The 15,918-nt window shown below is 38.4% G+C and overlaps 2 protein-coding genes across 3 annotated transcripts; one reads left to right on the top strand and one right to left on the bottom strand.

The window, feature by feature from the left end:
- Window positions 1-2,874: 2,874 nt before the first annotated feature.
- Window positions 2,875-4,230, top strand: LOC103432477 (gibberellin receptor GID1B-like). Its single transcript, NM_001294353.1, has 2 exons — window positions 2,875-2,913; window positions 3,229-4,230. Exons 1-2 carry the CDS (start codon window positions 2,875-2,877, stop codon window positions 4,228-4,230), a joined length of 1,041 nt encoding a protein of 346 aa, NP_001281282.1.
- A 4,911-nt stretch (window positions 4,231-9,141) lies between these two features.
- Window positions 9,142-13,231, bottom strand: LOC103432476 (pentatricopeptide repeat-containing protein At2g30780). 2 transcript variants are annotated; one of them, XM_008370677.4, is made up of 3 exons: window positions 12,649-13,231; window positions 10,862-12,106; window positions 9,142-9,722 (listed from the first exon to the last, which is right to left on the bottom strand). In XM_008370677.4, exons 1-2 carry the CDS (start codon window positions 13,105-13,107, stop codon window positions 10,982-10,984), a joined length of 1,584 nt encoding a protein of 527 aa, XP_008368899.3. In that variant the 5' UTR covers window positions 13,108-13,231; the 3' UTR covers window positions 9,142-9,722; window positions 10,862-10,981. The 2 variants fall into 2 exon arrangements, with proteins under 2 accessions (XP_008368899.3, XP_070675535.1); XM_070819434.1 differs by having other exon boundaries at window positions 10,402-12,106; window positions 12,649-13,210.
- Between the last annotated feature and the right edge of the window lie 2,687 nt (window positions 13,232-15,918).

Below are 15,918 nucleotides of genomic sequence, written 5' to 3'. Positions count from 1 at the left end.
TTCAGTACAACAAACATCATAATACAAATAGTTCAATTCTATAAATAAAAATTCAAATCATTTATATTTTTACATTTGGTGCAGAGCCGTGGTGCACTGAAAAATTTCTCACAAGAGAAGAGCTTCAAAAAGGGTTCCACCACCGAGTTCATCGTATCAACCTTTTAGAATAAGGCCCTCCCATGTGGGCCCCATCCTTAAAACTCTAGAAGTATCCAATCGCCACGTGTTCGTAGCCTATGATGGATTGAACATGCTCCAGATAATACAACAAAACTCAAAGCCCCCATTATAAATAACTTTTATTATTTTTTAAATTTTGTTGAAAAGAGCTCCGTTAATAGTCCCCTCGGGCTGTGACAAAAAGGGTAAATTGGTTGGACTCCCTGAATTATCATTCCAATTGAAATTGATTTCTTGAACTATTTTTTTGGTAAATTAACCATCTGAATTATTTAAAATGATTCAATTAACCCCTTGCCGTTAGATTGCATAATCAATTCCGTCAAATTCAAGGACAAATTAGTCATTTCATCTTTAATTGTTACTTGTCAGCTATAACCACCAATAAAATTTGACACATGGACACAAAATAATTCAAAATTATATAGCATAATGAGAAAACATAAAAAATCAAACGTTTACATAACGGACCATCCACATTGTTATCACACATTATTTTGTTTTCAAATGTCATAATTACACTGTTGGTTATAGTTGACAAGTAAGAATTGATGAAGGAATGACTAATTTTTCTTTGAATTTGACGAAATAGTGGATGGAATATACCGGCAAGTGGTCAATTGGCTTATTTCAAATAATTCATGGGGTTAATTTACCAAAAAAATAATTCAGGGGGTTAATTTCAACTGGAATAATAGTTCAAGGAGTCAAATAGCAGTTTACCCGTGATAAAAAAATGTCGTCACGTGCCTTCCACTAACGGACAATACCGTGTCGTGCTCAATGGTAGGCTCATGGTTTCAAGGATGTGACAAGGATAAAATCAAAATTTTATCCTGGTGGTTAGGGACAGAACCATTTGTCGTCGCGTGGTATCGCGTTGGACACACTCAGGAAACTCTTCTCTTTTTTCTTTTTGAATTTTCTAAAAGTATATTCAGTGCACCAAAAAGACTCAAAGCTTATATTGTTTTTTGACCAAAAAAAATAAAGCTTTTATTTTTCTTTTAAAATTATACTAATTTTCAATTTTTTCATAGTAAGTATTACTGAGTTGTCAAAAAAATTAAATTAGATCTTACATATAGTGTTGTAATATATCTTTGAGATAGTTATGTCTTAAATTAAACTTGTGTCGTTGAGTGATACGTATCATTGTGTCTTGCCTTTTGTATTGTTGGTAAAAAACATACGTAAAAAATAGTATAAAAGTTTGCACATATAATATGTGTGATATGATGTCATGAGTTAAGAGTAACAAGAAAAAATGTAGAAGATATATGAGATGAAAGAATATAGTTCAAAAGTTGTTTTTGGCTTCTCATTTTATAGCGATAATTTAACACATTTTGTTCTTATTACTGAGGAATAGGAAAACAAATTTACGAGTAGTGAAAACATTTTAAAAGAAAAGTATCGCATTGTAAGTGAGATGTCTTAGGTTCGATTCTCGTCGAAGACGAATTTGAACTACATTATTGCTAGCCCATTGTAAGGTTTAACGCATTCTCCCACCCCTTAATGTAGATATCGGTTGTTAAAAAAAACACACACACACACCAGAAAGTTGAAGTCAAAGCTCTAAATGATAATTTATACCTAAATCAATCCACTATTAATCAACCAGGTTAATACATATGAAAGTTTAAAAAGTGAGTAACAAATGAGATTTGTTCAAGGCTCATATATCTCAAAATGAGGTCATAAACTAAATCATCTAAAACACAATAATGATATAATTTTTGAAGTTTGTAAATACCAAAATAGCAATTGAGATTCGTTCTGGATTTAACTATCCAGAGTTCAAAGACTGAACAATTTAGACCACTTAAATTGAATCCGACTGTCCCCAATCCACTAGCCAACCTCACACAAACTAAGTGCTCCAATTTTCCTTTTGCACAAGCCAAAGATCCGAATTTCTTCGTCCTTAAACTCCGAAATGTAAGGTTCGAGAGGATCCGAATTCCCAAAACAGAAAAACATTTACAACGACATCTTATTATTTATGAGAAAATAGAAAATAATTAAATAAAAAAGAAGTGCAAAAATACAGTGTGAAGCCAAAACATAAGTGTCAGTAGCCATTCCGACCTTTTTAACCCATTCGCGCTAGCGACCACGCCACAACGCACACCCTTCTCTCTCGTTCTCTCTCTCTAAAACTAAAAAAAACCAGCAGCAGAAAGCAAAAAAAAAAAAAAACATACAAAAAGTGGGTCCCATTGAACAGTGAATTTGGCCGCCCGCTTTGTCGTCTCTCTCGTCCCCGTCTCCACCACCGTCGTTCCTCTGCGTTTGACTCTCAACCTCCCGCTCCCTCTCTCTCTTAAATATGTACTCTCTCTCTTTCTCTCTCTAAACAGTGATATCTTTTCTCTCTCCCCTTGTGCTCTATTATTTCTTACAAGTGTCTACTCACCGCTCTTCCTTCAGTAAACCCAAAACGAGGAATCAAAAAATTCAATCCGATTCAAGTACAACAAACCCAGCACTTCGCACTGCAGAGAGAAACAAAAGTCCACTGCTCCCTTCGGTAAACCCATCACGTCCTGTCCCCAAACCCAGCAGCTCTGCTCGTGTGTCCATCAAAGGGGTCGTTTGGCTCAGCGTACTCGCTTGGTTTTGAGCCCTTCTTGCTGGGTTTCGGAAAGTCTTGCTGGGTTTGAGAGATACAGAGATTATAGAGACATGGCTGGTAGTAATGAAGTCAGCGTCAATGAATCCAAGGTAGTTCCTCTCTCTCCTTATTTTTCTCAAATTTGACCCCTTTTTTTTTCTTTCTATTTCTAAATTGGGTTGCCTGGCAAGACGACTCGTCTTGATAACCATTTCGTTCTTAGTTTTTGTTTTTCGGACTTTCATTTGGGGCAAAGTTCAAAATTTCAGTTGGATTCTTTCTTATCTTTTTTCCTTTTTGATTTGGTTTCAAGGGGCTTGAATTTTCGTAGTTCTTTCTAATTCTTCCATTTTTGTTGTTGAAAAACAAGGAGTTTTTGATGGATTAATTTCTAATTTCTCTAGTTCTTTCCTTTTTTTTGGCAGAAAGTTGTTCCGCTCAACACATGGGTACTAATCTCCAATTTCAAGCTAGCTTACAACCTCCTCCGCCGCGCTGACGGAACGTTCAACCGCGAGCTGGCGGAGTTCCTCGAACGGAAAGTCCCCGCCAACGTAACTCCGGTTGACGGGGTTTTCTCGTTTGATCACGTCGACACAGCCACCGGCCTCCTCAACCGTGTTTATAAATTTGCCCCCAAAAACGAGTCGCAATGGGGCATTTCGGATCTTGAGCAGCCCTTGAGCACCACCAAGGTCGTCCCGGTCATAATCTTCTTCCACGGCGGAAGCTTCACACATTCCTCAGCCAACAGCGCCATCTACGACACCTTCTGCCGCCGCCTTGTCAACACTTGCAAGGCTGTTGTAGTCTCTGTAAACTACCGCCGTTCGCCTGAACATCGGTATCCTTGTGCTTATGAAGACGGATGGGCGGCTCTCAAGTGGGTGAAATCGAGAAAGTGGCTGCAGAGCGGGAAGGGTAAGAACTCGAAAGTTCACGTTTACCTAGCTGGAGACAGCTCGGGCGGCAACATTGCTCACCACGTCGCAGTCAAGGCGGCAGAAGCGGAGGTTGAGGTGCTCGGAAACATCCTTCTCCACCCGATGTTTGGGGGGCAGAAGAGAACAGAAACAGAGAAGAGATTGGATGGGAAGTACTTCGTAACAATACAAGACCGTGATTGGTACTGGCGGGCATTTCTGCCAGAAGGCGAAGACAGAGATCATCCGGCGTGTCACGTTTTCGGCCCGAGGGACAAGAGCCTCGAGGGCTTGAAATTTCCCAAGAGTCTTGTTGTTGTGGCCGGTTTCGATCTCATGCAAGATTGGCAATTGGCTTATGTGGAAGGGCTTAAAAACGCAGGGCAGGATGTGAAGCTTCGGTTCTTAAAGCAGGCGACGATCGGGTTCTACTTCTTGCCGAACAACGAGCATTTCTACTGCCTCATGGAGGAGGTGAAGAGCTTCGTGAATCCTGACTGTTAATAGATTGATTCTACTTAACTTTACCCGCAAGGCAGCCATTGATACGTAGCAAAAAAGCTTGACATTTTTACTCGGGTGCTCTGTCGTGTGTAGTTGTAAGATTGTCTAGTATTTACTTACTTTATTTACCATTTTGTTGAGGTAATTTGAGAGCTCTCTTCTGCTGCCTCGGAACCGTTCGTTCATGTTCTTGTTTCGGCGGCTTGGAAGGATCGGAACTCGTTTACCGGATTCGGCGTAGCCACTGGATGTAAGAGCTTACTTCCAGCATGATTGATGATAAGCATCGTTGTAGAACTTGCAACGGAGATGCTGGCGGTATCCCAAAAACATACGGCAGTGCGTGATGGCTTGGGATGCCGCCAAAGTGGCATTCCCGGTGCATGTAAGTTCCTCTCGAAGCGTTAGGTGGTCGATTAATATGTTGTTTAGTACATGGTTTTATTATAAGCACTACTAATTTGAAAAATATGAACTGTGGAGCATAATGCTTCTTGTGTATGAACATAAAATGTTATACTTCGTGTACTGTATTAGGTTAAATTAGGCTTAATTATAAAGATTTCGTTTGATATTTGAACTTAATCTCGATTCCTAATCTTCCATTAATGCTTTGTTTAGGTAGTAATCTGGTTTGCTTTTCTTTTGATTTTTCTGGGTTTTGCCAACTTCAATCACGCCTTTCTAGTGAGGAGCTTTGACTCTGTTTGCGTTTTGTGTCTTTATGCGTGACATGATAGATTATGCTTGATTTGAGTGCATGCCTTTTTGCATGTTTTATTAGGACACTGATATTTCAACGCTACGAAACAGCGAGAGATTCTTACGTGCAACCGAATATATTATTAATTGTGTTTACAATTTTTATCAAACGTATACAGTAAAGAGAAATGCAGATACGTGAGAATAGCCGCATGTACAAGATGATATATCACGCCTTGGGAGCTTTGAATGTGTAAAAAAAAAAAAAGATTTTTTTCATACAACTTGAATATATTCCTTGTATTTATAACTCTCATAATTAAGTATCTACAATCATGTGATGAGCGTATAGTAAATGTATGGATACATCGCAGATAAGAAAGGTAAATGCAAGATGACATATATCTTCGGTTAAACAGCAAAATCTCTATTAACAAAACGTTTATTCGCGTTATTTAATTCTTGTGAAATTTCGATGCCAAGTGTAATCAACCACGCCATCCTCACCACCGCACAAATTGAGATAGTGGCATATGACTTGAGGAAAAGGAAGTGATTATTTCCACTTTTTTAGCAGATGAAACATTTCTTTTTCATGTTCCATTTAAGGATTTCAAACCATCAAAAAGATGGTACCAAAAAATAGATAAAAGATGGGGGAATTTTCTTGTTTTTTTTATTCATCAGAAAGGACATGAAAATTGAGTGAGAAAAAATGATTGGAGCAGCGTTTGTAATCGTGGATTTCTTCATCTCTCTCCATCTCTTTGGGTAAATTCTTATTCCGGAGAAGAACTTAAATTGAACGAGCTCACTATCATCTATTGTTTTAGATAGATAGCGCGTTATTAGGTGTATATTTATTCTCTGCAAGGCAATTACTATTAAAATAGAACGCACGAGAGCGATAATCCATTTTATGTTAGTTTTTATCCGTAAAAATACGGATTTCGATCAATTCACTCTAAATCTCTGTGTTTGGACCGCGCGGACCAAGAGATATAGACCGTTCAAAAAATAGAGAAAGAGATCTAAGCCGTTCAAATTTTTATATTTTTGTAAAATGGGCCGATGAGACAAGTTAATAGGAATCAGATGATTAAAATTAAGTTGTCCAAATCTTTTGATATACGACCTCTAAACACAAAAACTCGGAGTGGATCTCAATTCGTATTTGGAATTTGGGGATAATGGCAAGTGCATAGAATTGGTTTGTTTTTAGGTGGTGGGGAGAGTCATCTAGTTGGTAGTGGTTGGGAATTTTGGATGTATTCCAAAGGGACCACATATGAAAACCCATGGATAAAAAACAAACAAGTAAACAAGCAAACAAATTTAATAAGATTTTTGGGATTTGCTTTTGAGTGCTTAATGGCCACTAAGTGGTAGAAAAACACAGCCAGGCTTTGGACAATGACATGGAACCCTGTCCTTACTTGACTCATGACTCTCTATTGCATTGCTTTACAAAGGTTGAATGTATTCTTATGCTTATCCGATCCACCAAAGTTTAGACAGAGATGGGTTACTCTCATCACCAACGCTAGGATAACATCCATTACTTCAAGTTAAAAGGATTTACATTGAAGTTTACAGATCGCGCACCAACGAGGACGACTGGCAGCAACACTCAAAATCTTGGTGAGGCGACACACAAGGCAAAGATATTACCAGCTGAGCCAGCCCTCGTTGGAAACTCTGCTTATGCTTTAATTAGGTTTCGTCGAATTCTTTCATTCACTTTATTATATATTGGGAACTGTGCTTGCTCTTTTTTGTCAAGGAGTTATTCATTTTATGTAGGTACAAATTATAAGAGAGTATGTTAAAAGTACAAAATAAAAATATTCTGCATATACTTTAGACTGTGATTGTTCCTTGTTTACATGAAAAAAGTATTCCTTATATGTAAACAATAATCTACAGAAAAGAAATTCAACCTCGACTATAAGGAGACGAACCAATTAACATCTGTGTGTTCCTACTATATGAACCTTGCATGACTTTTTCGTCTAAGAAGTCATTCCATACGTACGTCATATAAAAGTGAAAGATTAAAAACATAACGTGTTAGACTATGATTTGTTTATAAGAAAACAATACTCTGTATATTATACATGAATATAATTTACAACAAGAGAAACTAAATCTCGAATTCTCGACTACAAAAAAGATGAAACACATTGTTCGGACCAAACGACGAACACGTGTGGAACATTGTTAGCATGAACGGGAGATTTCGTGCTCGACTTGTCGTGGTTTGTTTCTCAACGTCGTATTATGACTTGTCCTTTGTTGATTAGCTGTTAATGTTTGGAGTTATTCCCTAATACGACACATTAAGTCCTTGTCAACAAAATCCACTTTTTTTTAAATGGCAATGTGCAGATAACGACAAAACCCTTAATTTTTTTTTTGGTCTCCACCTCCCCTTCACTTTTCCCGCGTTTAATTAATCTAATTTTTTGGTGGGTCCGCCGTGTTCACATCTCGTTTTTGTCTTATGTGGAAAATTTTGGAGGTTTATTTTTCTTTAATTTTTTACGTTTAATTTTGTTGGTTGAATGATTAAGAAAAAGGTTTTCCCAATAATTAGATTTAGGAGTACATTAATTGGTTAGGTCTAGTTTCAACCTTTCACCCATTATGGAATAAAAGGCACCATCTCAAGCAAGTTCCTTGTTTTAGATCTTTCACTTCTTTCAAAGGGAAAATGAGTGAGTGGGTCGTTTCTTGATTTGTGTGTATTGTTGTTATGTGTTAGCGTGAGTTCGTTCCAACTTTATTGAATATTAGTGGTAGGTATTACTTTATTGAATGTCAATTATTCTTTCAGTGTTTTCGGATTTCGATGAAGATAGTACCGTATCACCATGTCAATTGCCAAGTAAGTTCATCATTTAGATTTTCCACTTGTGTTTGAAAAGGCAAATGAAATATTGGGTTGGTTTTAAAATGTTATTGTCAATAATCATTCTAACTTTATTGGATGCCAGTGATCGTTTCAACTATATTGAATATGAATGGTCGTTCTAATGTTCTTGGATGTTGGTGAATACGCTGTATCACGGTATCACCATGCCAAGAACTTCTTTATTTAGACCCTTCACTTTTCTTTCAAAATTGGTTCATTTCTAAATTTGTACGTTTTGATTTTATGTATTTGGCGTTGTTTTGCTCCAACTTTATTGAATGGCAATGATCGTTCCAACTATATTAATGTTAGTAATTGATTTAATTTTGAGAGTTTTAATGAAACACCACATTTTTACCTTTTCATGGTATTGTTCACTACACCTTTATTTGTCATTTTTCATTAAAACTAAAGTTTTTTTTGGACTTTTCGTTAGTTTTCCTTTAATTTTTTTGAATGTCTATGAAGATACTGTTGTATCACTATACCAAACAACTTCTTTATTTAGATTTATTTTTAGGGTTGGTTACATATTTATTTAGATCTTTTGCTTTTTTTTTGAAAGTAAGAATGCAACACTGGGTCAATTCTAAGTACTGATTTAGTACTGATGTCCTTTTATAAAAAATGGGTATAAAAAAAAAAGCTAAGCTCAAAAATGTGTTTGGTAAACACTTAAAAACAGCTTATTTTCACAATTTTGAGTGAAAAAAAAAGCTGAAAACGTGAAGTAGCAAAAATGAGCTTATTCTCACAGCACAACAATACAAACCATCCCTAAATTATACGTGTTATTTTAATGTATATGCATAATCTCGCTCCAACTTTATTACATGTTAGTGATCGTTTCAACTGTATTAAATGTCAAAGATCGTTCCAAGATGTAGACGAAGATAACGTTCTATGTAATTCTGAAACATTCATACAAAAAAGAGTTTTCTACAAACATACATCATAACAAAGAGAGGGCAAGATTAAAATCAATACATTCGAATGAGGAATGAATTCAATTTTCATGATAAGAATAAATCTTTGGAGATTTGTAATTCACGAAAAGCTAAAAGGAAATAAAGAGAGATTGAACCCATAAAAATGTAAGGGAATTTTAACGAAACACTCATGATACTATTCACTTTTAACGAAAAATCACATTTTTACTTTTCCTTGGTACTACCGTACTATTCGCTATACCTTTGTCTGTCTTTTTTCATTAAAACTAATATTTTTTTTTTGGACTTTTCATTAGTTTTACTTACACAAGGGAAACCACAATACTTTATATATGAAACGACAGATGACGGATTAACAATTATAATTGATAGGAATGCTCATCCGTTGCAATATGATCCAAGGAAACGTATGGAGTTTCATGTGTGTGAAGTCAAACCGAACCGAAAAAATGGAAGAAAACCGAACCGAACCAAACAACAATTTTGGTTTGGTTATCAATTTTGTCAAAAATCCGAACCGATTGAAACCAAACCTATCCCTAGCCTACAGCCTTTCAAACAAGGCAAGGACTAACTCTTCACTGTCAACGTAATTTTTAAAGGAGTGATATCCACACACCCCATTTTCCTTCTCACACACCTATTTAATTTTCGACCATCGGATCGGATGAATTGAAGAAGATCAACAGACAAAAATTATCAAGACAGAAATTATCAAGGGGTGTGTGAGAAGTAAAATGAAATGTGTGGATAGCACATCCCTTTTTAAAATACATCAGTAAATTGAGGCACAAATACCGGAACTTTCTGATGGAAGACAGGCAGCAACCCTCTTTGAAACTTTAGAGGTCTTGGTGAGACTTATTTGGATTTCCATAGGCATTCAGCGCTTCGGTACACTTGGTCCATGAAATAATGTACAGATTCTGCAACCCAGCACGGTCGATCAATTGTATGCATATACAAAACCAATCAAATATAAACTGATATGACAGACTGAAATAACAGAAGTTTCAAAAGCAGTTAAAGAAGTTACGAGCGTCTAAAGAAATATGCAGACGGATTAAATTTCCTCTTTTAGAGGCAGTTGCACGAGGGCCAGTCATGTAACTACGGCATACACTTTGCTCTAATAGACTTCACTAACAGTATCTACACTTTGTTCCTTCGTTGGCATCGCATGCATTACTGGCTTGAGAAATATTGGTTCGGGTTTAGCTGCGGGTATACTATACACACCACATCTAGGAGTGATCTCTTGGCAAGACCACTGACTACATAGGCGCTCGCACTTAAAGAATACTTGTTCCACGATCAACGGAACATGGGTTACCAAGGTCAGCACATCACACTGTTCACGAAATGTGCATCTAAAAAGTAATTCTTGAATTCCAATGAATCCAAATTCATCCAATGCAGTGATATGCCATCATAAAATCAATAGTTAATCTCAACATCCACGCATAATTATCAATGAATCAGAGAGAAATTTAGTTTCTAATGAAGTTCAATTCAACCAATGATAGATAGGCCATAAATCATTCAACCACAACTAACTGATTCTACAGATTGCTGACTTATATACAGAAGAAATTATTGCATTACCAATCAAGATGCGTCAGCACAAATTATTTCAATCAGATCGCACTTCGACTTCTCAAGTGGCAACCTGAAGCATGTGCTCCGTGATTTCTTCCTTTCAATGATCATAGGATGCCATCAATATAACTTATTGGTCAGTTCGATGGGTGGGGGGATGAATAATTATTTACAAAGAAAACCTTGTTTGGCTGATTTATTGTTTTGAATGAATCCAGTGTGGCACTCATCCAGATGATGAGATAAGAACGCCCAGTCACCTAGCATCTTAGAAAGGGAAGGAGAAAAAAAGAGGACATTGAAAATAATAGAGAACCGTAGGATTCTAACAGTCATATTAACAGGAAATAGTGTGCAATCATTCAGAGCAGATAAGCGTGTACATGCAACAAAAAATCAGGAAACTACTGACTAAAGAGAAAAGGAGTCGATACCAACAAGCGAATATCCGAGTGAAGATGTGTACCTGTGAATAATGTTGAACCCCTGCTGTGTCTTATGAATTTGATGAACCATTCGCAAAACTCTCTGAAAGGTTTACGCAATTTCTGCCATCCAAAAAGCTCTACCAAAGTGATGTGGAGAATCATGATAACAATGAATCAAAAGGCATTTCATATCCATGCTTCCACATTAATCCTCGTATTTGTGCCACCTTATATCTTTGACCACACATTAAGTAGGCTCTGTACAGTATCACGAATGTCTTTTTGGTACAGGGCATGTTTAAATTCTCCATCTGAATAAGCACATTCTCCATTTCCTTTAAGCGGTTTTGTGCTGCATACATGACCAACTGACAATGATATAGGGACCTGCAAGTTCTCCACCTAGCAAATTCTGCACGCTTCACAAAACTTTCAAGTCTGTCAACTTCATTGCATCGGAAATAACTTGAAATTATACATCGCATCACACCTGCAGTATGTACAGCAGTTTTACGCTCAAATGCCTCATTTATTGACTTCTCCATCGCCTCCAAGCAATTCTCTTGAGCATAAACTTTAATCAGATTCACATTCAACCAAGGTCTATATTCATTTTCTGGTATAAGTTTCATTAGTTTGTGAATCTTTTCCACTTTGTCTGTCACAGAACTCTTGCAATATGCACATATCATAGCTCTTATCAATGGCATTTCCTTATCATCTACGTGATGTTTTACCAACTCATATGTTTCCTCCATCTTTGCCAAATTACCTGAATGAGCATACCCTCGAAGCATTAGCAAGTGGGTGCTAATATCGGGACTAACAGGGCCCTCCTTCATCTTTTGGAAAGTTTTTTCCATACTATTCCACATCCAAGCTGTTACATATCCAGCAATCAAATGATTGTATGTGCTTAAATTAGGCGACAAACCTAAATCCTTTAAACCCCGGACTGTTGCCTCCATATGGTCAACCAGCATCAAACGACCAAATACAGAAATAAGAATGTTGTACGTTACAATAGTAGGACAGCAATCTGGTTCCTTCTTGAGGTCCCGAAACAAAGACTGACATTTAGCAGTATGACCATTGAACATATAGGCACTCATCAGTGCATTATAAATAGAAGTTGTCTTGATCCGCTTGTTTATAGCCTCAGTAAATAACTCAAGGGCAAGTTCTACATTCTTAGCTTTACCAGCTATTATAATAGCCTTGGCATATTCCTCTGCACTCATAGAAGTGCTACTAGCAACCTGCCGTCTTCTCCACTCAAAAACCTATAACATAAGCAAAAAACAGATGAAAAGAAAATAGATAGTTAAACTGCAACATTTCCAAAGAGATTTTACCTGAGATTAACATGGGCAAAGCACGGTAAAGATTAACCATATTTTCAACAGACGCAAGCATATCTCACGTAAACCAAACCAATCCATTGTATTCCCGTCTTTTAATAGTCTTAAAACTCGATTATTAACGCCACAAACCCTAATGGGAATAGACCGGTCTTGCATTTCATAAAATCTGATTCCAAGTTAGTGCAACAAAAGTGTACACATTGTGAATGGCAAACTGAAAATGTAATATGTTATCCGTCGAAAACTCCTACTTTGAGCAGAAAATGGACCCATATAGAAACAGACACAGAGTTAACAAATGCATAACAATGGCCATTTAGTGGACTTTCATGCTGCATAATTGTACATACAATTGAGGCCACGAACACTAATTTACGAGTTAAGTAATCGAAAAGTCATACTAAAACTGAAAAGCTTCAAACTTTAAATCTGAAGTCTCAAACTTTTATATGAGAAATTACCTCCAGAGCCAATTGAGGCCACGAACGCAGCTGATTCAGAAGCTCAACGACACCCAATCCGTCCTTCCATTCCCACAGGGAGGAGCATCCCTTCTCTTCCAAAACCCTAACAATCTTCTCAGAATCCCCAATATTCTGAACCAATTCGTCCCTCAACTCCGACGCCGTCCGGGCCAGATCCTCCCTGGCCCTCAGGTCTTGCGGCGAGGGCTTGTCTCTGAACAAGTCAATGATGCTCGACATGGAGATGAGCGGAGAAGAAGAAGACGGGGCGGCGGCGGAGGAGGAGTGGGTCTGAGCATTGACGTCGCGGGTTAATCTGTAACTTGGGGAGTTGGTGAGGGTGAAAGCGTAGGGGGGGTGTTGTAGGGTTTTGGAGGCGGCGGCGGCAGCGGAGGATCTGTGACGGGAGAGGAGCTCAGATTGGGCGGCGTCGGATAGCTTCCAAACTCGCTTCATTGGTTGGTGTTGTGAGCGGTGACCGTTGTGCGCGTGTTATGGGTTTTACCAAGGGTTTTTCTCTCTGTCTGATCTTCTTCTCCACCAATGCTTGGATTTTTATTTTTTATTTTTTATACGAGTAATATTAGAGTTGTCAAACGATAAATTTTTATTAGACTAGCTAACTTTCATTTTAAAGTCTGTGTTCGTGGTAGGAATTTCCGTAGGGGATGCTTCATGGCCGACGAGCACACAGCTTCCCAAGAGGTCGGCGCCGGTTGATGTTTTCTGTCGGGCTTCTGCTTTACTGGCGGGCTTTTCGGGCAAGGCTTGTCGGGCAAGGCTGAACGAGAAGGACAGAGTTAACTTTGAAAGGTGCCTTTGTGGGGCCTTAGGTGTAGGCCTTGAGGCTCACAATCAAGATTAACTTTTAAGTGTTCAGTCGTGCCACTGCCATCTTCAGCATGACAAATGTAGAACGGATGTTTGAGTTTTAATTATATATATTCGAGAGACTATGTTAGTTATTGACATGTGCCTTTGTGGGGCCTTAGGTGTAGGCCTTGAGGCTTCTCATAAATAACTAACTTAGTACTCGAACACATAGGTTCCTTTTCTTGGTTATATGAGTCTTATAACCATCATACTTCTGATTACCTGAGTCCAAAGAGCAGAATGAATCCAAATAGGTGCCTTTGTGGGGCCTTGAATAGGCCTTGAGGCTTCCCATCAGAACTCCTTCTATACTCAATGTTCTCGCCCGAGAAATAGGATGAATTCGAATAGGTGCCTTTGTGGGGCCTTGAATAGGCCTTGAGGCTTCCCATCAGAATTCATCCCGTACTCGAACGTTATATGGTAATCATAATATAACAGAAATAAAACTAAGTGACAGGTCGATTACTTGCGCCTCAAGTAACTTCGGACTTCTTGTTATCAAAGCTTGTCGTGGATGGGTTAAGTCCACATCAGGTTCTTTTTTATGCCTTGAGGCCAAGGACTTTTTAGAGTGATCAAATCTTATATGCCCGAGGGCTTAGAACTTAGATCTGGCTTGAACTGTGAAGACATATTCAAATCGGATTCAAGCGCTGAGAGAGAGTCTTTTAATAGCCATATTACTAGAAATAACTTGGATACAACTTGTAGTATACAACATATTGCTAGGCTAATGAATGAAAAGACAAAAACAAAGAGGGTCGGGCAAGGTTTAACCTTGTCGGGCAAGGCTGATCGTCTTGCAACGTCCTATCTTTGTGGTTTATCAGAAGCTTTGGAAGTTTAGAACAGGGGTTGAAAGGTGAGTTTACAGAAAGAAATCGATACTACAACAAGAGTTGAACAGGGTAGCAGAGCTATTACAATAAGGTTTATCCCGAAAGGGATGAAGGTTTGAGCTTACTACAGCTTCGTTTTAAAGGCAAATCTGGTTTTGAGCAGAGTTTGTGCTTGTATTTGTTTGTTTGAGTGTCCTTGACTCTGACTTCTCTTTCTCCTTTTATAGACACCTTGGCTTGGCCTCATGTAGCAACAATCTTGCCCGAATGCAGTTTGAAGGATAATGACTCATCAGCTATTTACTTGTACTGCCACCATAAAGTACTTTTGGGCTGATTAGCTGGCTGGTCTATACCACTTGGCCCTTGGGTAGGTGAGCAAGTGGTGCAAATGATCTGCACCTAGTCGGGAAAGGCCTTTTCTGCCTTCTGGACTTGGGCTATGCTTCGGGCTTCTCCTTCTCTTTTTGGGCCAACTCCCTTCTAAGCCCAAAGTTCAAGTTTTAACCCAAACAGTGCCCCCTTCAATCAATATTTAGATTGGAATTCCAGGCACCAATATTGATTGAATAGGTCTCTATTAATACGCACGGCTTTCGTTCTCGGGATTTGCACATTTTTCAAAAGCAATCACCGTCTTTCTTCGGTTAATCCCATCATTTCCGAATCTCCTGCATTCTTCTTATCTTTGTAATCGAAAACTTCCTAACCTTCCAGTCGTTTCTTCCTTGTTGTTTTATTTCCAAACTTCATCAAATGGCTTCAGGATCCAGCCAAATCCAACTATCATACGAATCTGGCGAAGGCATCGCCACTTTGCGCCGTTTACTCAACGGCCTGCATCGCCCTCGAGCAGGTTTGTATTCTGAGCTTTTCTTTGAAGCACATGGAGTACAGTCGTTGGGTCCTGCGTGGATTTCTCGGGTCCCTGCAGTGATGGAGGATAATATGCCCAAGGATAACTAGTTTTCTCCTAATCCCCATTTGGCTAGGTCGGGCATTTCCTCATCTAAGTGGTCGTCATATCGCTGAGGCTTTCCATTAATGAATGATCCAGCTTGGGCTCAATGGATTGATGAACTAGAGCCAATTTTCAAGAAGAAATGGATGAATAATGGTATTTACGAGTTGATAATGCTCTAAAAACCCACCATTATTCCTAAGCTCGAACCGCTTGCTTCCTCTTTTCTTTTCTGGAATTCGGGCACAAATACTTTTAACTTTCGCATGGGTCCCATGTCTCCGACTATTCTAGATATGGCTCAAGTCTTCGGGCTAAGGCCGTCGGGCATGATAGTAGACATTACTCAAGACTAAGCTCTCCCCTCAATTGCTGAAAGCTCAGGTTCATCCACATCCTTCCTCTCCCTGGAATATAACTCTGCAACCTTCAAGAGTTACGGGACCTCGTTCAAGGGATTCATCCATTTTGTAAAAGAAAATTTTGGAGCAGGTTCTCCCCGTGCTGATAGAGATCAAGAGCACATGTATTTCCTCTTATACTGGCTCAATAAACACATCTTCCCCAATAAATCTAAAGGGGTGAAGGTTG

Source organism: Malus domestica, chromosome 03, assembly GCF_042453785.1.
Source record: "Malus domestica chromosome 03, GDT2T_hap1".
Classification (NCBI taxonomy): Eukaryota; Viridiplantae; Streptophyta; class Magnoliopsida; order Rosales; family Rosaceae; genus Malus; species Malus domestica.
This window is presented reverse-complemented; position numbering and strand designations above follow the sequence as displayed.